At 43.1% G+C, this 25906-nt stretch overlaps 1 protein-coding gene across 1 annotated transcript in view; it reads right to left on the minus strand.

The window, feature by feature from the left end:
• The window catches only part of PHACTR1 (phosphatase and actin regulator 1), a 313243-nt gene that overhangs the window by 123602 nt on the left and 163735 nt on the right, over positions 1–25906 (minus strand). Inside the window, exon 3 of the mRNA XM_035893441.1 lies at positions 2690–2854. Within this exon, the coding sequence (XP_035749334.1) occupies positions 2690–2854 (165 nt within the window). The remainder of the gene's footprint in view (positions 1–2689; positions 2855–25906) is intronic.

The following is a 25906-nucleotide window of genomic DNA, read 5'->3' on the forward strand; positions in this document are numbered from 1 at the left end:
ATCTCTGAATAAATAATCAGAGCTTTTAGTATGATAAAGATATGGATGCAAAATGTTAGCAACTGGAAATCTAAAGACAAAGGCAACCTTTCAACCTTAAATATCAGCCTGATTCTCTCTTTCTTCCAGTCCCCCTCAGAAAAAAACCTCCTATTAATTTCAAAGGAAGTTTCAACAGATAAGGTCATGTGTTTTGACCCACACTGCTTTCGAGATTTAAAGTAATTGAATCTATTGTTGCAGCAAATAAAAGCCTAATAAAATACTTGTATTAGTGTTTATTTTTTGATAATTACTGATGTTCTATGCAGGTGGGAAAGCTTGGTTGCATGCCTGTAGGACACTAATGGGAAATACTTTTTTTCCAAGCGTCACATTTAGAAGAAAATAAGCCTGTATTACGAAGTTTCATGCTGGCTCTCATTATGCCATCTCATAAGCTTGTCCTTTGATTTATTATAAAAATTAAATATATTTTCTCAGTGAGATCAGAGGTATTAGATGAGAGGTCATGGAAATGCTGGCAGAAAAATGCTAGCTTTCTGGTGCAAAATCATTTGTATTACACATACTAGGTTCAGCCAATGCTGCTGAATTGCCAGAGGAGCCTGGTACGATCCTGGTGGATTCCCGTTCCCCAGAGTCAGGGATGATGGAAACTGTGGGTTTCCCAGCTCTGGTACAGTCCAGAAGTAAACCTCTCCCAGTGTCTCCTGCAGGGTGCTCAGCAAATTTGACATCCTTGTCAATTTTGCTGCAGCTAGGAGCAGGGGAGCTGACACGAATACCAATTTTGCAGAGCAGCTGCAGGATACTGTTAGCTTACTAGAAATGAAATTTTAAAAAAAAAAAAAAAAAAAAAAAAAAAAGTCTTGGATTCAGCTGAGATCAAATCCAGTACTGCAATTGACAAATGTTCCATGCAACCAGGAGATCCAGCTTTTAAATTAGTTCTTCAGACTCTGAAGTCCCCTTTACCAGGGGAAGGAGATCTGCTGGCATGTCTGGTAAGGCTTCCTTCTCCCCTGAGAAAATGTAATACATCTTTTTACTCTGGTTCTAATCGCCGTGTACTTTCCAAATGTTTTGGTAAATGGGGCAAATCTACATAACACTTCTTGTAATGCCCCGAGCAGACTATGCAGGCATATTCAAGCCAGCTTCAAACTAGTCAGTCTAACCACAGCTGTATGCAGCTCAGCCCCAGCTCCCAGAGCTGGATAAACCACACAAATAAATATGAGGCAGGCTTTTGCAACCCATGGTACGTCCTGAACTGCCACCGTTATCCTCATAGCTGTACCCAGCATGCTGGAATTAGCTTCAAAGCAGTTGTCACCACAGCATCCGTGTATCCCTAAGAGCTATACAGTTTTCATGGAAATCCTGCTGCACTGCTCTATCGTTATGACTGATACAGAACATGGAAGACAAGTCTTTTGTTTTGCCGAAACATGCCATTTTTGGTGACAACAGTTTCTCAGCTGTCAGGTGAAAAAAATACGATCATCCCTCCGAGTCATACAGCCATCTATTCCAGTTCATTAGCCTGATGAATCAGAGAGCAGCTTAAGCAGCGCACAGTAAAGAGCATCTTCAGGTATGAATCCTGAAAACTCTTATTCTGCATTTAACCTCACGCAAGAATTCACACTTAGCGAAATGAGACTTCTTGGGCAATTATGGGCCATTTTCAGGAGTACAGGCTTCGGGGTCCCAGAAAGTATGGTCAAATCCTGCCTGAAAGCTTCCGCTGCGCAATAAACAGGTTAGAGAGCAACTGGGCTGTAACTCAAGCCTCTTCTGGCACTTAAGGGAGCCAGATCCTCACTGCTTTCTTTCTAGTTCTAGTGAGAATAATAAGAAATCAGAAGAAAATGAGTGTTTTCTCACAGACGATCCAGGCTCGAGACTTGCAAACCCACATGTAGTAATTATTAGTCATCATGGAAGAGCAAAGAAAAGAAACCTTCTAAATAGATCACAAAGCTTGAAAACAAACACATCAGGTACAAACTTCCACCACGTGCACCAGCGCCTGGATCTGGGATTCTTGCTCAGACCAGTTTACAATATAAAAACATTCTTTTTGCAGTTTTCTGTAGTTATTTTTTAATTAAAGAGAGTCTTAAACCAGGGGCGTTAGAAAGCGATGACAGAAGGAGGGGTGTGGCAGGGAGAGAGAGATGTTTTTCTCAGAAAACAAGCTACACATCTTTCCTGCCCAATGGAACAAATAATTTATGGTTATGCAAGTTACTCAACAACAACGGCAACTCCTTTGTCATATATTTTTCTCGCGCCTCTATTAGCACTTACAGGAGTTTGAACGTGGCTAAATCTTCCACTCGCGCTGCCTTTTCATACTGCCATTTCCTTCACCCATCATCTGCTAAATCAATGTAACAAGATTTCTTCTGGGTTACCCTCTAGCTTTGGTAGCAGAACCTGAATATACGGCTTTGGCAAGCTGCTGCTTTAATTGTAGAGCACCCGACCTGTTGTTTTGGGGTTTTTTTAAAGAAAAAGCGGGTAACAAAGTTAAAGGACTCTTAGAATATGACAAATGTCTCCAAGAGAAGCTTCAACAACCTTAAAAACATGTATAAACTGGGGCTGCACTACAAATTTTTAGCCTTGTTGAGCAAACAGTTCCAGATTAACAAACCAACCCGACCGCAACTATTACCTGCTGAAGTATGCTTAAATTTTTCACTCTTCTTCTTCCTCCATTTCCATGGCTTAAAAAGCCTTCCGAGAGTAGCAAATTTGCTTCTTCTTCTGATTGGAGGTGTGTGAGTCCCAGGTACTAGAGAATCGGAACGCATTGCAGCCAGTCTTTCCACTTCCTCAGCTATAGTTCCAGCAAGAAAAGGAGAAAAAAAAAGGGGGGGGAGGAAGTGAAATAAATGCTTTAATAAATTATCAGAGAACCACACAGACGGTCAAAATTTTCCAAGGTTATAGAGAAGAGTATAAAGGGAAAAAAATATAGTCATTATTATTTTAACATTATTTTCTTTCCCTTCAGTGGAATCCATAATCTACTGTAAAGATCAGTATTAACAAGCAGATTCAAGAGGAATACGGATTATTACAATAGGAAAGTTACAATCTTTAACAAAATGTTCTGCATCGCTCTAGACAGCTGGCAGTTCATCCGCCAGCCATTCCTGGGGAAGCGTGACAGAGACTGGGGAAGAGAAAGCTCCAAAAAAATGATGCAATACTGGTTAAAAGAAATATTGCAAGTCTTTTTTTTGCAATGGAAAGAGACATTTCCATGAACTAATACTTATCAGGAGCAAGGACCCCAATAAATAATGACCCTCTGGTATCATTACCATGTCCATTAAAACTGTCTGGGTTACAAAAGGGGCTGCATTAGGAATTTCCTAGTGACAGAAAGGGTGCTAAAAATTCAGAAGGTTCCTTCCAGTCCCATTTTTTTGCTCACTCATTCCTCTCCAATTCTTATACTTATCTTTTAACACACGGACTTGGAGAATTTTAATAGAGCGCACACTTAGGGCAGAATTCCTGGGGGTGCGGGGGGTGGGTTTACAGGTTTTCACTGAGCTTCTGTTATTAAGAAATTCAGCTTTCTGCAACCTTTGCACTGTAATACATCATGATAGTCTCAATACTTAAAAAAAAATCTGAAGAATTTAAACTACCCGTCATCCTGGATGAGAGCAAAAAGTCTGGGAGTGGTCACTTGGTGCAGTTACGTTGCATGGTCCCCCCCTCATGTTAGCAGGGAAAATGGGCTGGTAGTTTTGAAAAATAACATCCCTGTGATTAGAGGCACAGAGAGAGGAAAGCCAGGACCACGAAGGAAAACACCGACAGGGTGAAGGTCCCAGTAGCTCAGGAGAAAGGGTCTCTCCATGCTGCAGCGGCCAGGGCTGCAATAAGCTCTCCCAGCCCCGAACTAAAGCATGCGCTCTTGCTCCTGACAAAAAGCATCTGTGCAATTCAGTCAGCACACAGGAGGGAGTTTGGGGTTTTATTTTTAAGTTGTTGGTGGGTTTTCTTGGTTGGTTGGTTTTTTTTTTTTTTTTTTTTTTTTTAATGGGATATCATTTCCTAGGCTTGTGTTGTAATGTGACAGTGCCGGTGAAACCAATTTGAGCAGTTTCCACGCAGTCTGGATTCATAAATCCAGGACGCAGATCGTCACCTCTCATGCTCTGAAGACGGCAGCCCGGTGTTTCTATTTCACCCGCAGTATATTAAGTTTTAACCTCAGCCATGAGCACAGGCTTGGGAACCTCAGCAAGAACATCGCTCTGAAGGGATGAGAACACCTACTCCACACTAACAGAATCACCAGAGATTTTGGCTGACAAATTCTTATGTGCCTCAATGGAAATTTTTCCGAGGCTTTAAGTGTGGCCAATTTAGGTGGGTTTTCATGGGAATAGCCGGAGACACAGCTCTTAACACATCAGAACTCCAAACAAATTCTATTTGAGCCCCCGAGGGTTTTGCAAGAAGGTTGGTTATTTTGTTATTGCTTTTTGTTTGGTTTTAACATTGGCAAAGCAATCCTTTTTCCTGTAAAATATCACTGCCAGATACAGCTTACCGTAACTTTCTGGAAAGAAAAAAAAAAAAGCTAGCCAGCAAGATACGGAGAGCCCAACTGCTTCAGTGGAAATGGCTAAAAAAACCCTATTCTTTGGGGCAATGGAGAGAAAGACAGACATTTCTGAGAACATCATCTTTCCACTTAAAGCAGAGGAAAAATAGGTAGTCCGGTCAAAGCATTTCATTCTGTTCTCTTTGTGCCTGACTGCCGAGAGGAATGCCTTCTTACAGAGAGAATCCATTACAAGGCTCTGTCCTGGGACATGCTGGAAATTGCCTGGTTATGCTGAACAAACCGTGAGGGTAAAAAGAGGAGGAAATCAGAAATTTCCTGACACTTTCTGATTTCACTGGAACCTGCTGGGCTTTGAAGACCAGCAGGGGGTACAGACTGCCTCGCTCTATATGCAGATCCAAAGGGGACCACGCCTTTTCCCCCTCCTCCTTTTTTAAGATGCCTGTAGTTAAAGCACATAAGATGACGCTGTGTTCCACCGCTGTGGTATTTTAGAGATGCTGCTAAAAGTAATGGGCTGGTGGTGTCCTTGCTGCCTTACTTGGGGGACACAGGGTGTAGAAGGGGCCCGTTGAGCAAACTGGGCAGGACACGCTTACTGCTGCTGAATCAGGCTTCCTGCTGCAGAAACCCACCGCTGAAACACAACGAAATCCCTCTTGTTGCTCACCCTCTCTCCTTTTCCCCATCACTGAGACACCGTTTCTGCTACCCGGGTGCCTTAGTTAGTAAATCTCAGAGTTGCCACAACTCCTCTTTGAGAACTGATCCTAACTGGTGCTGCTGAGGCCACTCCCTGGAGAACCGGCATCCCTTAAAAATCCTCTCCTTTTGCAATGCGCATCCCCTCCGTCCCACACCAGCTGCGCTCTCACTGCTCCTGGGAAGCTTTTCCCACTCAGCGTAAACTAATATGGACTCACAGTCACGCAAAACTGAACGCAGGAGTCAAAAGGAATTTACCCAAAAGGCGGGTTCATTAAAAGCCAAACACAGCGTCAAAACCATTTCCGTATTTTGACTGCTCTTCCCTGAATTTCAGCGTCGTCTCTCACACGGATCTGTGCTCCAGGAGTCCTGCTGTGCGAGAGCCATCAGCCATGAACGCGGCCCTTCTCCTTCATCCTCTCCAAACACACACAGCTCTGCGCTAATGCACGTAACAGCTCTCTTCCCCTCTCGCTCCTATTTCTCAGAAGGACTACCTCATTTTTTTTCATGAAAACCGCTCTCAAGAGCACTGCTAATTCAAAGCATAATAATCACTGGCTAGGAATGAACCCCATTAGCATAAAGCCATGACAGTTTTTAATACAGCAAGAATAAAAGCAGAGCACAAAGCGAGAAGTAAACGCCAGATTTCTGCACTCTTCTTTGCTGCCGCATCTTTCGCTCGAGTTGGCCGGGTTTCTCTGCCTTTTTGGCTCCTAATGACTATTGACTGGCTGTGGGCTGCGTCACCCACTGCTGACAGCAGGCTCCGTAGGCTGGTTTCACACCCTTGCTGTTCCCAAAAAAGGTGGCACTTGCACAAATGGAAACCAACCCAGGCCTTGCACTTTTTTTTCTTTTTTTTTTGCCTTCAAAGAGGAAAGCAATCCCAGCAGTCCCAGCTTGACCAGTCTGCTGAACTGGGAGAAAGAATGGCCACATGCATTAATGAGCCTGCGGTCACAATGTGGAGGTCTCGTCTTGAGGCTGGTGCCAGAAATGAGATGCTTATGGGTTGCTGTTGCTGCTGATACTCGGTGCTTTGGGGAACACGTTCTGATTTTTTTCCAGGATCTGAGAGATCTTGCCGACACACAGAGAGATGCTGGGATCTACATTTACGACAAGAGGGTGATGCACTCCCCTCCCACTTTCTTCTGTCCGAGCTGTCACCCCAGAATAGCAATGGGGAAACTAAACCTGCGAGCTTTTCACAGGCTGGTTGGCTGTGAGACAGCTCTCAAGATCTTACTGTAGTCCTTAAGACATCTGAAGTTCATACAGACTGAAGGGCTTAAGCAAGACTTGTGGTTTTAATGAGAAAAGGCACCACAAATCAAAATATTTTGCATCCAAGTGACGTAAAAGAAATTTTACAAACATGACTGAAATATGCTACAAAGACTTAAAACACTAGAAGGTCTAAAAACTAATTTCTTCTCTTCTCCCCCCCCCGCCCCCCCCCTTTTTTTTTTTTACTTATTTTGAAGCTAACCATGGGTTTAAGGGTTTTTTTTGGTCAAAGTCACCCCGAAGTGGGCTGTAAAGTACAGCATGGATACCAGACACGGACAATCAGCAAGCTGGGGAAAAGCATTTTGAAAAGGATTCTTCAAAACAGTCAGAAAGAGGCCAGGCCATCTGGGACCCATTCTTTATGTTCTTGTGAGTTTCCTACGTCTTTCAGTAGGGTGTTGATTTCCAGAGGGTCCAGTGAGAGACAACTCAGTGGAAGTCACCTACTTTTTGGATTTGAGAAGCATAGCAGGCAGATCAAAGGCCTTCCCAAAGACAACGTAACTTATGAAGTTTTCCTGGAGAACAACAACCAGTTTTGTCATTCCCATGTCCATCTGGGAACACTGCTGATATATCATATAGCCAGCTTTCATTTTAGAAAAAAACCCTCAGTTACCACATTCAGGTACACAGAGCAATTTCATTGCTGAAGGCTGAAGTCCACCCATCCCATCTAAGATCTTTAATATTACCTTCCTCACCAGTAAGCACACTACGTTTTCTCTCAGACCATTTCTGAACATTCGCTGATCATGCTCAGACGTGGGATTATCTTAACAAGCAGTTTACTTCCCAAAGTTAGATTTTAAGCCTTCCCAGCAAACAGCAAGAGCTGCATCATTCTTTCTGTTATATTTGTGCAAATCTGTAGTAACAGGCTGAAAATTATTTTGGCCCTAAAGATGCAATTAACTAACTGTGCCATTTTATTTTATGATAGAAACTTTATATAAATAAACCTCCCCCCAACAACATAATATCCTTATTCTCAGTCCACGTGCAACCAGTCTTTATTCTTCAGGTTACTTTCCAACAAGATCCTGCTGCAAGGTTTCTTTCGAAGTCTGCACCCTGAATATCCTTTGCTTCAGACTGCACAGACCTTATTCTAGCAGCTTTGTTCAATACAAGATGTAGATGCATCATGTGTCTTTTTGAAATGACAGGAAGACTGAATGACTGCTCTAATTGCTGAACACTTATGCCTTTTTACCTGAATGGCAACACTTTCAATTAAAAAACCACCTTGTTTTTCTTTCAGGAAAATGGTTCATTTTCTGCTCTTCTATTATCATTTGTTCAGTTATTTCCCTTTAATTTCCCTTTGCACCTGGAATTAATTTTCATCAGCCCTGCCTTTACTATTTGAATTGCCCATTTAAACTTTTCCTAACTTCTCAAAGCTTTGTTTTCCAGTGAAAGACAAGGCATGGCATGCAGCAGTCTAAATTCAGTCTTGCCAAACGGGCGTGATTACCTCTTGGGTTGACAACAGCTCCCACTGGATGTATGCATTTGCAATGGCACTGGCTGGGTTGGTGTAGTGGGTTTATGAGCCATGAAGAGGCTGTTAGCAGCTTTCCTTCGCATGCTAAGCAGCACGCACATTTTCCAACCCCCTGCCAATTACTCCCGCTCCCCAGGTGTGTAGCACTTTGCATTGTAGCCGTAAACTGAATCTCTCACCCTTTACACTTGCCCGTTTCAGCATACGTATCAGACCGTGGTATGGCTCTGCTCTCTGCTGCGATCTCTCTTTCTCAGTGTATTTATGTCTCTAGTCGGAACACAAGTGCAAAGAAGAGCTTTGGAAGTCCAATCCCTTTAGGACCCTGCTTTCAACTTCCCCACATTTTGACGTAAAACGTTAATTATTCATGCTGATTGCAATCTGAAAGCCATTTTTTAAACCTCTGCAAACTATACTGCGCTGCATGCATCACTCTCAACATGCCTTTATGCATATGAAATCTCTCAAAACACCAAGTGTTTTCTGTATTATAACACAGTACACAAGATTTTTACTTGCAACGAAAGCACTTTGTCAGGTTATGTCATCAACAGCTACATAATCTCCTCCTATAAACCCTGCAATTATAGAAAATAAGGATTATTAGATTTCACTGATATCAGCTCTTCTGATCTCCGTCTTCTCTATCTCTGACTGCTCTTGTTACGCACTGGGTTTTCCACCTCTTAAGTGTTTATTACATCTAGAATCGAGGCTGAATCCTATAAACAGTACTGCAGCTCCTCACTTTTGGGCACCCGGACACCGGAGCAGAACCCACAGGTCTGCCCTGGGTACCACACACACTACGTGGAGACTCAGCAGCTCCAAACCAGGACTCAGAGCAGCCACTACAAGTGGAGCACAACCAAAAGCCAACCAAGAAAAGAATAGGGCCAGCAGAAGCAAACCAGACACCCTGCTTTTCTTGGGGCTATAGGAAGACAATTCCACAAGTACCAGGAATTGCTCCGGTAAGAAATTTCAGTGTGAAAGGAAGGGAAATTTCACTCTTCCTAAATGGCAAGCAGGGAGGAGATGCACTATTTGTGCTTTTAAGAAAGCAGAGGAAGTAGGATGAGATGCAAGGACTTTTCTGTTAGAGCAGGCACAGCACTTTCTTTGGGAGACAGGAGAATCACAGGGTCACTTTCATCCTCCTCCTGAGAAACTTCAAGCCCACATCTCCCATTTTCCTTGGGAACACTACCACACTTCATACTATGACAGATGGGAGAGCAGTCCCCATGTATCCAACTAAAACTGTGTTATTTTAAAGAACTCAAGACCTACTGGGTCTGAAAGAGAGCATGAGTGGAAGCACAGCTCCTGATAAGGCACATCTGTCAGCACAAACACCCTTCTCCCAAAAACATTCCTTGCCTTTACCCTGGGTTAAATAACCCAAACCTCCTTCTGCTTCACTCATGGGTTTGAAAGAAACTGCTGGTCACAGCTGTGACTTGTTTGAGAGCCTGATCCTGTCCAGTTCTGCACAACGGAGAATAAAAGGGAGTGCAGATACTGCCTCTCACTGTCCCTTTCCTTCACTTCTGGTAGGGGATCTTCTATTCGAGGCAGGAGGGGAGAGATGGGAGAGGTGAGGTGCTGCCTTCCTAGATCCTCTCCCCGGCAAGCAGGAGAGGATGGATGTGTAAGATGGAGCCCCATTAGCAGAGCTGGCCGAGCACCCAGCGAGAGGGAGCCATATTTCAGCCTGTGAAGAACTGCCATGAAGAACTGCCATAAAAACCTCCTGTTCCGGTGCAAATGGAACCTACAAGCAGAATTTCCCACCGAGGGCATCATCTCCAAGGCATCTTCCTGTACTGTAACCACACCAACACACTAAAAACTCATCTACTGAACAAACCTGGCCCTTTCTAAGGTACCATTACAGACACAGGCTCTTGGAAAGCCCCAGACCATTGTGCACAACCTGGAAGGGAGCAGCCTGCAAGCGCAAACACATTGGGAGCTGGATGAACCCATGTTTAACCCATTCAGCTTCTGAGACTGAAAACAAACCGTCGATAAGATAGAACTGACCTGCCTACTCACAACTAGCTGTGTCCCCTAGCACACAGCATTAGAAAACTACAGCTCTTTAAACCTCCTTAAAAGGTATTTTGCCAAGCCTACAAGAAGGAGATTAAATCTCACAACACGAAAAACTTCAAAGGAGAAAGCTAAGCACGAGTCATATCCACAGGACTATTGCAATTCAAGGCTCTAACATTATACGCACCAAATGAAATGCTACCAGGCAAAGCAGTTGCAGGGGCATTTGTGACCATCGCCTCACAAGTGGGCACCAACCACTGGCAACACCAGTAACTCCTCCAATACATGTTGTGCTGGTTTGGGCTGGGAGAGAGTTAATTTTCTTCACAGTAGCTAGGATGGGGCTATGGTTTGGATTTGTGCTGGGTTGATAACTCAGGGATGTTTTCGTTACTGCTGAGCAGGGCTTACACAGAGTCAAGGTCTTTTCTGCTCCTCACCCCACCCCACCAGTGAGGAGGCTGGGGGGCACAAGAAGCTGGGAGGGGGCACAGCCAGGACAGCTGACCCCAACTGGCCAAAGGGATATCCCACCAGCTCAGCAGATAAAGCTGGGGGAAGAAGGAGGAAGAGGAGGACATTTGGAGTGATGGTGTTTGTCTTCCCAAGTCACCGTTACGTGTGATGGAGCCCTGCTTTCCTGGAGATGGCTGAACACTTGCCTGCCCATGGGAAGCAGTGAACGAATTCCTTGTTTTGCTTGCAGGCATGGCTTTTGGTTTACCTATTAAACTGTCTTTATCTCAACCCATGACTTTTCTCACTTTTACCCTTCCAATTCTCTCCCCCGTCCCACCAGGGGGGAGTGAGCGAGCGGCTGTGTGGGGCTCAGTTGCCGGCTGGGATTAAACCACAACACATGTGGACAGGACTAAGTACCATGGGTCAGGGGTCCTGGATGTATCTGTGCAGATGCTGGGTTGTTAAGCAATCCAAACTGTCTTTGAGTCATACCCAAACTCATCAAGTCTAGACTTAAGTCTCATCCACCACAGCTCAAGTTCTTTCTGAAAGCCAAAGCTATGGACAAGAGAGAAGCTGTCTTCCTGCAAGCAAGTCTTCAACCCATTCAACAAGAAAAAGCAGAACTGAAGCCCGTGTACCTTCAAATCCTAAATTTATCCTGATGAAGAAAAAGCACATAATGTTATTTCCTATGTTTTGTTTTGACTTGCTAGCGATTAAAAGTGTCTTCTTGAAGGAGCTGGTAATGATTATATTTTCATGGTTGGGTTTATCTCTTATACCAGCCTGAATTGCAAATTCTACTCAGCTGCAAAATACAAAAGTAATGCAAGAAAAGGATCCAGTCCGTGGAAGCCCACGGGTTTGTTGTTCACATTTTGCTAGGCCTCTGCAACTGGGTGATAATTTTCCTAATTGCCATGTGGACAGAGGCAGACACAGTTGCTCACACCGAAGAGCACCTTGCCCTACCGGCCCCCCACCAGGCATCAGGGAAGTTCTCCACCTTCCTAAAAACAAACCACTAGTGCTAAAGGCTGGCTGTTGATCTTGAGAAAGACCAGAAAAAATATTTTAGATGCTTCTAATTTCTTAGGGAATTTTTGGTGGACTGAGCAATTTCTGATCTTTATCTTTTGAAGTTCTCATAAGTAGGAATATCCAATTTTTTTACTTTATTTTACTAAAAATGTGTGCTCTAGAAGGCATATCTTTAAACTATTCAGAAACCCGAGAAGGGCATGTCCTCTTACTAAAAGTAATCCCATTCAGGAAATGGCATTGCAAACATTAAACTTTCTAAACACAACGGTATCATCTCACCACTATCATCATAAAGATAAAAAATTAAGTTTTTAATTACTTCAATGGCCAGGAGAAAAGGAAGAAAGTACCTCATTTAAGAGCTAGCAAGTTCAAACCATTCCCTTGTAAACTCTATATTGCTTCTCTTGGGAAAGAGAAATGTCTATTTTTGTTCTTTAAAGAAGTCGATAGGAAGTTGGCCAAGAGGAAAAAGAGAACTTATACCAAATGGCACATTTATAATGAGCATAAATATGAGTTTAAAAAAAAAAAAAGTCAGTAACAGATTAGCAAAAAAAAATGTGTTTCACTGGACTCTGAAAAGAGGCAGTCTGTATCTATGTTCAGGAATTTAAAATAAGGACCAAATACTTCTGCTCTGAGTACCTAAGTGCAGCTATATATGGTCTTCGCTGATTGTCATTATAATGGGAATTCTTTCATTGATTCAAATGATGGTTAGTTTAGGCCCTTGGCCATAATGAAACATCTGTATAGGTCCTTATGGTAGAGGCTTGAATTTCAGAGATGAATACTTGAAAGGGAGAAAAATACCCACGACTCCTTTGAAGTCATGAATAAAGCATGGCGGGTTGCTGGATAAAATACACGGAGTATTTCTGTGTGGTTTTCATAGCTATGATTTCACATTTTTTCATCCTCTTTTTTTAGCATTAAGTTCTAGGGTGTCTCATGGTTGCTGAGCTCTGCAGGCTATTGCTCTTGCTCAGTAGATTTAGAGGAAAGCTGCTGCCTTTAAAAAAAGATGGAGCCCATCAGGTAATCAAATTGGTATATATACCTAAGAAATGTTACAGTCAAAGGAAGGATCTATGCATGTAGCTTCAAGTTCATGAATAATTCCAAGTCCAGGAACCAGAAATAGCTCAGAAAACACGAAAGAGCTTAGATCAGAGCTAAGGGAAAAAAAATACTACAGGCAACCAAGAAAACACGATCATTGAAAAAGCTACTGAAATAGTTCCAGCAGCTTTATGCATGGAAATAAAGTTAGCAGAGAGAAACGAATGAAATCCTGACCATACCAAAGTGAATGGTCACAAGGAGTAGGATTACCTTACCCAAGCCATCTAGCAACTGGGTGACCATCTTGGGAAGCAGGAATATATTTTGTCCTTGTGGCTATCCAAACTTTGCACATGAAGGTAAAATATGGCCCTCTGCTCCTTGCTCGCGACTAATGAGATGAGCAGGAGGAACGAGGGAAGATTAACTGCATTATGTGTGGTCCTCAAGTGGAGTTGCGACATGCTGGTTGCATGCTAAAACGTGCCTTCTTACTGATGTCAGAGGACTTTATTGGCCAAAGCTGTAAAAGGGACCTTTCCAGAATGGTAAAATTTACCCACAGAAAAAGAAATTGGCAGAGAAGACATTACAGCATGGTCTTAACAAGTGCTTTCGTCTGTACTGATGGGAATGACCCCTTTCTGTGGTGCCTGAGAGAGGAACCAGAGGCACATTGTGAACTGCAAATGCGAGCGGAGCGCCCCAGCAGCGCGATGGAGTGTGCCTATACAGAGTCACTTGACCGTGAAATTGGCAGTAAAGTTCATTTTGCAACACTGTGAAGGTAACTGTGATAGGCATCTGCATGAGATTTCATTTCAGTATAGAAGTAGCATAAAACCCAATCAAAACCTGACTTTTCACATAATTAAGATAAGTAATCTTCTTTCCACCCCTTCAATGCTGGCACTGGACAAAGCAACAAACTGATGATATCTGACTCCCCTAAATGCTGAAAGTTTCCTCTCAAAGTTATCAAGATTCTGCTACCCAGAAGACAAAAAAAACCCCAAACACAATTACAACATAAGCCTTTCTGAGCATTTTTGACAACATAAATTGCCTCTGCCCATATAACCTATGGGGAACAGTGCTCTCAATTTTAAGTACCAATTTCTTTTGGGCAAAGTATCTGCATTGTATCCTAACAAGTGTCACAGATCCCCTTCTGTCAAGTCAAACGTCAAACTTGCACATACACTCTTCCAATTTAACCAGAGTCTTTGCCACGCAAACCTGATTTTCAAAAATCTCTTTACTTAAAAACCATTTGGTTTGAATTTGCAAGTCAGAGACTGGCCTGAACCACATCTGGCCGAGTACCTCAAGCTTTACAATGTTTGTGATGGCGCTCAGAATAACAAATCTCCCAAGCATTTTGCTAGAAAGGGAGGAAACAAGAAACAAAACAGATGTGCTTGCAGGTACTTACACACAAACATATAAAAATGAAAGCTGGTATACATCAAATGCAATAACAATGCATAAATCTGAAATAAATGAATCACAGCAGGTGAAGAACATCTTCATTTGTTTGCTAAACACAGGGAATAGCTGTACTAGCTCAGAGCAGCTGAATTTTAAAATTACCACCCATCTTCATATAGGCTTGTAAATTTATTTTTTTTTTTTAAATTTATCACACAGGGCCCAATGTCCAAAGAAAGCTGAGGGAGAGCAAAAGAAATAAAAACAACCCCAAAGACAAATATCACCAAAAAGTGTCTTTCTTGAGCCTCTATGCAATGCCAGAAAATGTATCAGTGAACTGACGCCTGTCTTGCTGCTCAGTGAACTGGCTGTTCTGCCAACTGGAGATGAATAGGAAGAAGAAGGATCAATTCACCGGAACTACGGGATCTCCCTATTTTCTTTTAGGCTCATAGGCTTCCATGCACAGCACAGGCATAGTAAGTTCACAAGGAAAACGCTGTTTGACTCAGATGACAGAAATGTATAGAAAGCCAAACCCACATTAGTAATTCGAGTACTTTCCTAGAGTCAAATGATGCAGGCAAAATGCTGTCATTTTAATGAGACAGACAAGAAAGAGAAAAGAAAATACCTTCTGAATTGTAGCTTGTTTATACACGCAACTTGGGGGGGTGGGGCACTTTGAAGGAAAGGAAGCTCCTCACCAGTCCTTTCCTCCTTTCCCATTTAGGTATCATCTCTAACTCTCTCCAATGGCTGCTAGAGGAGCCAAAGACGGGCAGCTGTAGAGAGCGGACAGTCAGAAATTGCTCTTCTTGATTCAGATGCTGGAGCAGGCAGCAAATCCCATCCTAAGTGCCACAGCAGATTGCTAGAAGACAACCCCTCGCCCTTATGGCTATAAACCAGCAGACAATTACTTTGGGGCTGTAAATACTAATGAAAGCCTTAGTCATCTCACTCTTCTATTTCTCAGCAGGGTACAATTCAGATTCAAACAGCCTAAGTCCAAACGAGTCTCTGCACCTGGCTTCTTCTTCAGGCTGAACCCACATTTCAAAGCTATTTATCCAACAAAACCACTGTGCTAGCATAAGGGGAGCATCCTGTTTTGTTGGTGCACGGGAGGAGGAGAGGGAAGAGGTCTTCTATACTGTTCAACTTCCGCTTCAAATAGCTTCCACTGTCCGTCCGTCCATCCATCCACCCATCCACATGTCTGTGTACTTGCACTGCTGACTGTTCAAGCTGTGCATCTGAATTTTTAGCAGTGTTGACATTTTAAGCAGATTGGAAAGTAAAAAGATAAGATGCTATAAAGCTCTACAGCAGCATGACAGACATACTCTTTGTACCAGTTCAATTTCAGCTGATGTAGAAGAAATAACATTTCTACTTATTTATTTACTTTACCAAAAGCAAGGTTGACAGTCTTCATGTTAAAAAAGAAACCACTGGAGCTGCACACATGCTGCATCAGATAGTATCTGAATATTGGAAATGTCAAAGCAGCAGCACCCAATGGAGATAAAGCCAGTGCCATAATCCTTATGGCATGGACTGTTGACTTTGGGGACCGTAGCTACAGTCCACGTGGATGTGAATACATGGATCACAAATACTTCAGAGAAGCTTGCTAATACATGGACTGCAGATGCAGTAGACCACAGTGGCATTTCCAGGCCTGGCTCACTTGTCAGGATATAGTTAATGAGTATTCTAATTATTTATCTTAAGATGCTCAGTGCATTCAAGTCTGCTTACCAAGATTTCCATCTGTTGATTCTTGAATCTGTGTTAAAAGGTTAACTAGCATTCAGGACAACAGTATTTGTGTTGCAGCTGTACATTCCTCAGCTTGCTGCTGAAGATAAAGAATATTCTTATCAACATTTCTACCAAAACTTAGACATGCTTTTCTTGAAATGACCTGATATTCTCAGTGTTACCATCACTACACTTCTGTGCTTTCAGACCTTTACAAGGCAAGATTTGAAAAACCATTACTCTGTTTTTTCAAACAGATAATCAACTTCTCTTAGGAGGCAAGGTGAAATAAAAATCATTCTCTGCTACCAAAATTTCCTAGGATAAATTAAATAATTGGATCCATTTTAATTTTAGTCCCTGCATTCCTATTGCACAAAGCCATTAGACTAATGGCCTGAAAAACACCATACAGAAGATGACAGAGGGCAAGATCCTTCTCTTAAGTAGTGAGAGGAGAGGGCGTCCGCTGAACTGCAGCACTAAGCCCATCATCCTCGTCTTGGGCTGCACAGTTCAGGGCAGGAGGAAGAGAAGATTTGAAGTACGCTTTACATCCTTTCCAAAATGACCCAAGCAACAGATACACTGGGCCCTCCCTGCACAAAAGGCTGTAAATCTTAAATTGCAACCCTTGGGCTTCAGAGTATCTTGGCAAGTAGCCGAGATTGAACAACTCTCCTAATCAGGGGCAAAGAAATGGGTATGACAGCAATCCTAGTTACACAAACCAAGGTCTTGGAACCTGCATGTCTCAGCCCGGTTCATGTCTTGACTAGCACACTAGAAAGCATACGTACACAGAAACCTGCCCTCCTCTTCTCTTTGGACATTTTGGACACAATTTGACTTTTTTGGGGGGGCGGGGGAAGGTGGAAAGCTGGGGAAATGTTTGGCTTCTATTCCTGAGTCGTATTTTCAAACCTTTAAGATTTCCACTATCTATGCAGAGGCTGTCAAGTCAGGTCTGGACATCTCTTATTCGTGGCTTTTCTCATTTGGGATCCAGAGCTTTCCTTCGCGGAGGAATAGTGGTTGTCCATAATATCTCTCTCAGCAGTACATCATCTTCATGATGGCTGATGGGCACTACGACTTTGGTGGTATCTTTTAGACAGGGTGGCCTGGGCATAACCAAGTCAGAATGATATGTCCAGTGGTTCCAAAGAAGCTACAGCAGGTGGTTTTATGATGACTGATTTTATCTTTGATTTAAATTATACCGTGCGTTCACTGTTTTTCAGAGCAACAGAAATAATTCATCTTCTTTTGAATATAAATCTCATCCAAAGGAAGAGGCTCTGCTAGATCTGCTTCATCTTCAGTAAGCTGGACTCAAAGCCAGGGAAGTCAGGGAGAGATGACAGTGACAAGATCAAACATTACCTTACTCCTCTCTGCCCAATCCTTCCTGAAACAAGGAGACTAAAAGCAACAGACCAGTTAAGATTCATGTCACTTCACAAGAGACAAAAAACTCAGCAAGAAGACAGTTTTCCAGCTCATAGGGATGGCAAGAACATCATTATCCGAGAAGCATGCAAATCAAAGTCACAAAGGAAAAATGGGGCCTCCAAGTATGTCCCACCTTCACCCCTCTGCAGCATCCATCTGGGTGATGGCAAATATAACGGTACCCTCCAGTTTCTAAGAAAGTGATTGCAACATCCAGCCAGAGCTGGCTTAACCACTGTACACTCTGGTGCTGCCCTTCAATTGCGCCAGTGCCCCGATGCTGGGTTTTGGCTAATGGATGTGGGAAGATGTGCAAGACCTAGTGTGATCGACTTAATAGACCACAGACATATCCAATTAATCTTAGACATCCTGGCAGCCTGTTAGCAAGGTAGTACTACATATGCTTATACTGCGCTCCTGAAATGACGTTCTGGCTAATTGGGGGCTCAATAAGGTGATGACAACAGGAAGCCGAATTTGGTGTTGTCTGGTTACAAACAAGACAACCTTAGGAGGTACAAAGGAACAGCTATACATTTACTACCAGCCACTGAAATGGATCAAGAAAGAAAATCTTACAATACAAAAATTGATGCCAAATGTCTACCTCTTTTGCTGAGGTAGCAGCAATGAATGATGTTATAAATACAGAGCATACTCAAAGGACAGTTTTTGCTCATCAGTCAAGGAGCCCATAAATGAACTCTGCTGCTTTTAATGATATGATATGATACAATATGAACTCTCATTTCTAAACAGAGACAGAGGGTATTATAATAGCACAAACTGATATAAGTAGTAGTGGTTACACACTAAAAGAAAAGAAAACGTCAAACAAAAAGAGAAGAAAGGAAGAGATGCCACATGGTAGAATATTGTGTCTTCTGATCTCTTCCCTACATACCCAGTATTTCTCTGCTGCTTAGCTCTGACAGGCAGTGATGATATTAATGAATAAAATTCCAATAATGGATGTAAACTGAAATACTTCCATATATTTCATTTGCTTCTAAAGAATCCCAAGTTTCAAAACAGAAAGACGCCAACCATGCAAACCATCCTCTAAGAGAAACACCTCTAAGCAAGAAAGGGAAGTACTCAGAAAAGACAAAACGCAGAAATGGAGCCTAACCGCCCACCTGGGCAGGGATCAAAGCATAAAATGGGACATAGGGATGATGCAAAAAAAGGCACAGAAAGCCAGGCTTGTTCAGCCAGGTCAATACCAGACAGTTTAAAGCACTCTGGTAATAGCAGAGTGAGATGAGAACCTGCTCCTCCATGATCTAGGCCATCATCCACTTCTTGCCCCTTTTTTATGCATTGCCTCCCCCTCCTTTACACATGGAAAACTCGTGGCCTTTCATGATTTATCAAATAGTTCTGTCTGCATTTCTGATGTATCTAACTTGATGCAGAAGAATCAAAATTAGGCATGCTACTCAAGATGACAACAAACACTTAGAGCAGAGCGTTATTGTTAAATACAGGAAAAGACTGTACTGTTTTCATCATACCTGATGGCATTTTATCTGCTTTTTTGAACTCACTACAAGGATCTGATTTTTCATTGCGTGTTCAGTGTTGCCCCAACCTTTGCATTTAAAAGGCTTATATATCCCAGGACTTTAAATTTGGTTCTCAGAAGAGAGAGCAGGAAGGTAAGATGCTATCAAAAGATGACAACTGAGTTACAGCATTGAAAAGGAGAGAAATCAATGAGAGGAGACAGGACTGAAACAGGCCAGCTGCCTGCTCTCTAAAGACCTGAGGAATTGAGGTGCCCTCTTATCAGTGTCCTTATGTCAACACTGCGTAATAAAAAAGAGAGGGTGCTGAGCCATTATGACCAGTACCATCATTTTTATTGGGTTTGTTCCTAAAACTCCTCAGAATCAATGACACAGATATACAGAATGCCCAGAAAAGGTGGCTAACATTTCTCCAGTAGGGACATAGGAGTTTTCACTGGAAAACAAGGGACTTAGACATCTGCTTGCGTAAGCTTGACCCAATCTTGTGTACACCTTTTGCCCCCATACTACCTAATTTACCAAAGTGAAGACCTGGCTTACGACCTACAGTTTCAGTCAATAATGTAAATTATATGGCAATTTTGGACAGGGCATCATCTATCTTCCAGGGCTCTTCAAAGTAAGCCTGGAGCTCTGCTGGGTGACAGCCCATGCAAGCCTGGCTGTGAACTTCCCATTACCAGCACAGCCTCGCCTAGAATGGTACACAACTGGCTTGTTTTGTGGCCGCCGGTTTTTGCTACAGGCAGCTTAACAGGATACGAGTTAGTCACTACAGAGATGGACATGAGCAGTTAATGACTGGCCCCAGGCTTAGTGGTGTTTCTTCAGCCTTATTTTGGGACAGAAAGGTAGAGAGATGTAATCCCTCCTCTCTTTCCCCATCCCCTTGCTTTCTTTTTACTGCAGACTAGCCAACTGAAATTACTGCTAGCGTTTAAGGAAAGCCTCACATATCTCCGGCCAGCCACTCGCATTTGCTAGTCTTAGCATATAAGCCAGAGGTATGCCCTCGTATAGCCCGAACTGACCTTTTTCTTCTCCTTCTCTTCCTCCCCCCTCTCCTCCCTGCCTGCAGGCCATGCCCAGCCACAGCAGCACAGTGCAGCCCTGGTAGTCTCTGGTCTCAGGACAAACCCACAGGTAACTGATGAGTTTCTGTCAGTCCCTAAAGTGCAAGAGACACTGACGGGAGCGGGGCGCTGGGACTCTGCCCCCCCCGCTCCCTGGTAAAGGAAAACGATCCATGTCCTGCCTGCCTTGGGATTTCGCCATCTGGAAGTCACCGTGAGAAGGAATCACATCATCTTCCTGGAAGGGTGCATTTATTCTCAGCCCACAAAACACTGAGGGCTCGTATCGTCCTGAGCAGAAAGCGATGCTGGTGGGAGCAAAGTGTCCTGCCCAGCCCCCCAGCAGCCTGTTGGGATGTGGAATAGCTTTGCTCGACCTCACCAACTTTCTCTGGCATAGCACCGTATTCACCCAAATCAAACACTACAGAGTTCAAACGACAAAAATAAGCCAATTATATTTTATGATCTGTGCTGTCAAGGAGACATATTTCACTCTGCAATCAAAGCCCATGCCTCGCCCCCCACCCGCCCCACCTCTTTCTTTAAGGTAACTATCCCTCAGAGACTGAAGACACACATTGCATAATTATATCAGCTGCTGAAACCTCAAACATGTTTTTCAGCTTCCCACACTTCACAGCAGGACCAGGTACGCTGGTTTTTTGCCTAGTTTTCCATTCTGTGTAGTCTAATTTTTTTCCTCCAAAATATTTTCGGATCTTTAGCAGGTACAATTGTAAATGACTGCAATGCCTCATAGCCACATGCTGCGCTCACTCTAGAGATGGTAAAGGAAGAGCAGTTACCATCTGAAATAATGTGAGAATTAGTGGAGGAAAACTTATTTTTATGCACAGCTCTTGTAGGGCTCACAGCTTGTCTAAAAGATAACTATTTCATTTAATAATTACTTTTGTGGGAAGCAAAATAATCACCTCAGAGACAACCTCTTAAGCGATGATAAAGTAAAAGTTCTCAAAGTTCCTGGCTGAAAAAAAGAAGAGTCTTCAATTCCAGGTGGGAATCACACACATACATACACCCCCCCCAAGCAACGCACCCCAGATCCCCCTTTCCATTTGGCAAAGATATTTATCTGGAAGCTCTAGAAGAAGGACAGCAGCAGAAAAACAAATGTTGGAATTCCTACAGCAACTGAATCTCAGTCCATGCTGGTTTTCATGCATATATAAGCTAATGAACCATTTCTGCTGAAACAGCAAAACCCTGAAGTACAAGAGCATACAATAAACAGACTGGGTTTGAGCTCTGAATGAAACCTTTCAGGTATGTTCATTCTGAATACTATTTATATTTCCGCTACACTTGTACCTAGAGACCCCCAAAACCTGCAGCCCCACAGCCCTTGGCACTAGGAACGCAAATGGCAAGAGACAGCCCTTTACCCTCCACCTCCCCAAGTCTATTTACAGACCAGCAGGCAGGTGAAAGGAAATCCCACGATCTCCATGTTACAGGCAAGGAACTTGGGTACGTAGCATACACGGATGGACATGGCCAAAGCTGCCCAGAGATCCTCAGCAGAGGCGGGAACTGAGCTGAGAACCCCTGAGCTGAGAACCCCCGTCTGTCACCGATAAAAAAAATACTTTTCTCTGTGCAGTCCCTCTCTTCCAGTGCACCGTTGGGTAAATCCTTTCCACTTAAGTTTTCTTGTCAGATCCTCTGCATAAAAATCAAAAGTATCCCACTTCAATTGCTCCACTCGCTCTTTCTTTTAAGTAATTTCTGGGTACCTCTGAAACCTCTAGAGTTCTTTCTAGGCACACTAGAGATGTGTCTAAACCATGTTCCAGATCCAGGCTCAGACTTCTGCAGGAGACTAAGATTTGCAGTCAGTTTCAGTGCCTGAACACCTTAAATAAAACCCAGCCAAATCTCTTTTCCTTTTATTTGTTCCTCTAACTACCAGTTCCCTTGATCATCAGTCATGTCATCTGCTATGACCCAGCACTGCCACAAGCCTCCCAGAGGCCACTGAAATCAGTACATTGAGAAGTGCTCTGTACATACCAGGAGATGTTTAGCATCACACGGTCCCAGTGCACCTCGACCTCTTGTAAGTTTTAGCTCCTCCTGCTCTACAAGCTTAGCAGTCACCTTCCCATGTTTACATTCAGAAAGTATTTTCATTTGCCTTTGCGCTTCTGGTGCTTTCAAAAATGCCTCCACTTGTGTTGTCTCCTTACTTCTTGTCTGTCTTTTCTTGGGACTTTTGCAACTCTTCACCATCCTGCTTCTCCTAACATCTCCCTTGCAGCCCTCCTTTGGCAGCACTCGGAGCTCGGCCCCTGCTCTTTCATTCCTGGAGGAGACTTGTCTCTTTCCACACTTGACCTCTCCCTCTCAGTTCAGTCTACCACGTCTGCTTGCGTCTCTGGCATCCTGTCCTGGATATCCCGTGGCCACTCAAACTTCACAGGATGAAACCACACACCTCATTCTTCCCTCACATACAGTTTCACTAGTTCTCCATTTCCAACGCCATTTCTGCTATTCTGTCACTCAAACTCTCAGTATTGGTGCTTTATACACCCCTCTTTGTTTTCTATTTTCCAGCTAAACTAGTATTAAATAAATCCATTCCATTCAGTCCAATGGCTAAAGCATCTCCCACTTCCACCTGTATTACTGTAACCTCCTGCTTCTCTTTGAGCTTCTCACTTATTTTTTACCTCATCAAAATGCTGCATCCACATGAAGTCCTTTTATCCTTACTTCAGTGAGCCCATCTGCACATCCAATTCCTTCACCAACTTCTCTCCGAATTACAGGACCTCCCTTCCAAGATATCATACGACTCAGCACCTGCCTTCATCTTTTCCTTCGGTGTCACGGCTACCTCTTCTGCCATTCCCCTAGTCATGACTTTTGCTAGATTAGTTAGAGGTCTTTGAAGGATTTCCCTCTCTGTTTCAGCATGGATTTTCCTTCTCCAGTTCTGCCAGCGCAGTAGTACAACGAGAATGCAGAGTAAGACGATGACTAGAATCCAGGACTCATAACTGGATTTGAAGGGTATTTCAGTATTAAATCGATGTACCCCACTGGTGTGCCTATGCTGTAAGGACTGAATCTTGGTATTTGTACACAGTTCCAACAAATATAATAGTTGCTTGGGTCACGGGACTCATGCAGTACTTTTGGGTGCACTAGTGCAGTTTCAGGCCTGCAAGACCATGTATAAACTATATATAGGTTTGAATAGGAGGGTGGGGGCATCCACATTGCAAAGTTAGGTGTGTTTCCCTTGTAAAAAGTACCAGGTGGTCCCCTTTCTGGGTGCTCCATAGGCAGTGCAACTGTGAGGATGCTCGGACACCTTGAGATCCCTACAGGTTTCTCCATACTGGGGCTGGTCACAGGTTTTTACCTGATCTGTCCTACTGACATTATGATCACATCATAATTTCAGTTGATTATATCATCCTTTCCCTCCAAACCCCCAAAGGTCTAGAACAGGTTTTAACCAGGGAAAAATTAGCATTTTTCAGTCTTGAAAAAAATGTGTCAGAATCAAGCCAGTGAGCGTGCTCAGCCAGCATGGCTGGGACTACAGTTTCTTTACTTTCTGAAAGAAACTCATAGCTGTGCATGCTGGTGGGAAGGAAAAGATTAAGGCTGCACTGGTATTACATACTTTTAAAATGATGACCATAAAAGTTATTTGCAGGAGGCAGAATGAAATCCTACCCCACAGAAGGAGGGGGTGAAAACAGTCCGATGAGATGCTCTGGAAGCCTACTGGCTGGAAGCCTCTCTGCTCTATTCTTTACCTCTCTAGGGTTACTAGATGATCTCCTGTCAAGAGGCATACCCTCCCCTCGGAGTATGTAGCGGTTTGAAGCTAAATAATCAAACATAAAAAAGGAAGTCAAGTCCTTAAATATATACCTGTTAGTCTGTTAAGAGGTACAAGTAACTGGAGTTATACAGTCATAAGCACCCATGCATACACGTGTGCATTAAAAGGGAGGAAAGCAATGTTCTTTTCTCACTGTGCTAAGATTTCAAGTCCAAGGTTGCAAAAAAAACCCAGCAGAAGACGTTGATGCAATTGAGTTTTAGGTCAATTCAATTAATCTAGGGAAGCATATTTTTAACAAATGGCTTCATTTGCTTTTAAGGATAAATATACCACGCTAATAGTGTAAAGTACCTGCTGCTGCTGCACATAGCCCTTCATTTAATATCTGTGGGGCTTGCTGTCACCAGCAGCATGTAAGAGAAAAGAAAGCACTCAACATTTTGCATAGCATTCATCAGATTCTTCCCTCTGCTGTAGTGGCATAAGCAGTCTTAACCCACTGTGGGTTTCCAGGCTTCTCAGCTATCTTCTTCATTCCCATTGAAAGCAATTCCGTTCAGCTTTAGCTGCTTTTTAATCAAAGGAAACTATAATCACACTAGCAGGATGCAAATTCTGAAGAGACATTAGCAAAACCACAGTTACTTCATTAAACTACAGACCTGTGATTGACAAAGGACCATCAGATCCCAAATAATATTTTGTTCTTTTGCATAGAGCAAACAAAAGCAGCTTTGGTAATTAAAATAATAATAATAATAACAACAATAATAATAATATAGCAGCATCAGCAACAAAAGCTGAAAAATTAAGCACCAACAACTACTGAGAACCTCACCTCAGAAAATGACAACAATTTTATATTCACATTTATCACAAAAAAGCCTTTCCCTGACCTTCAGAAAATGAGATCTGTCTACCACGTCAGTTAACAGGGAGTCCTAAGTCAAGTGCCTTCAGTCCTGAGTAACATGTAAAACCACACAGCAAAACGAAGTAATACAATGTTGAACAAGAAAGTGGGGTAACACCTGTTTTTTGCCTGAATGCTCTTATGCTCCTTTTAGTTCTCGGCTTCTCCTAATTGCTGACTTTGGCAAAATCCAAATAATTTGTCATTGTTGCCTTCAAGTATTTGCATTCCCAGAAACATAAAAAGCATATACTTACCTGTAGCAACACCACCTGTGATTGATTACACCGGCACTCTCCGAATACCCTCTGGAGCTTTTGCTCAGTCCCAAAAGAAGAGGGGGAAGGGATGAGAACAGTTGTCTGATGAAAAGCACTATATCAATTCCAATAAAAAACCAATTTCCCCCATGCATTTGACAGCATGGTGAAAATCACACTAGCTGGATTCCAGGTAAACCAGTCCTTCCAAATACTGAGTTGAGTCAGGCAAACTCTACTGCAGCACGACGAAGAAAAAGTTGATGTATCAAGGCAGAAAACCCTGATCTAAAATTCACAGGAATGGTAACAAAACACGATCGATACACACAGCAATTTCTATAGCAACTACAGAAAAAAGGAGAAAAAAAAAAAAAAAAGGGTTCCTTAACTGTTAGCACAGAGCTTCTGTGGCAAACGAGGGGACCTGTCCCTCTTGGCATCTCTCTGATAGACACGCTGAATTGATGCCCAGCGCATTCCTCCCGCGCTCCCTTTCCTCTTTAATCCCCGGGGATCTGTGGGGGGCAAAGCCGAGCCTCCCAGCCTCCGACAGGAGCACAGACATGTACACACACACCCCCATGCAAGCAAACGCGCTCCCCCTGCCTCTCTCCTACACCCAAAGGATCTCAGCACTCACCGTCACGGGCTTCCTCCCCGCGACTGCAGTTGCTGCAAATGTGTTTGATCTCCTTGCCTATGTGACAGTGTATCACAAAAGAGACATTGTTGTTAGTGCTGGTGGTGGTGGTGGTGGTGGGCTCCTTCAGTGGCTTCATCCTCACTAGATAGAAAGCTTTCTTTTTAGGTTTCTCTCCACTCATGCCTGAAACCGAGACCTGCCTGCAGCCAGAAGAA

Source organism: Egretta garzetta, unplaced genomic scaffold (genome assembly GCF_000687185.1).
Source record: "Egretta garzetta isolate BGI_Z169 unplaced genomic scaffold, ASM68718v1 scaffold14, whole genome shotgun sequence".
NCBI classification, from domain to species: Eukaryota; Metazoa; Chordata; class Aves; order Pelecaniformes; family Ardeidae; genus Egretta; species Egretta garzetta.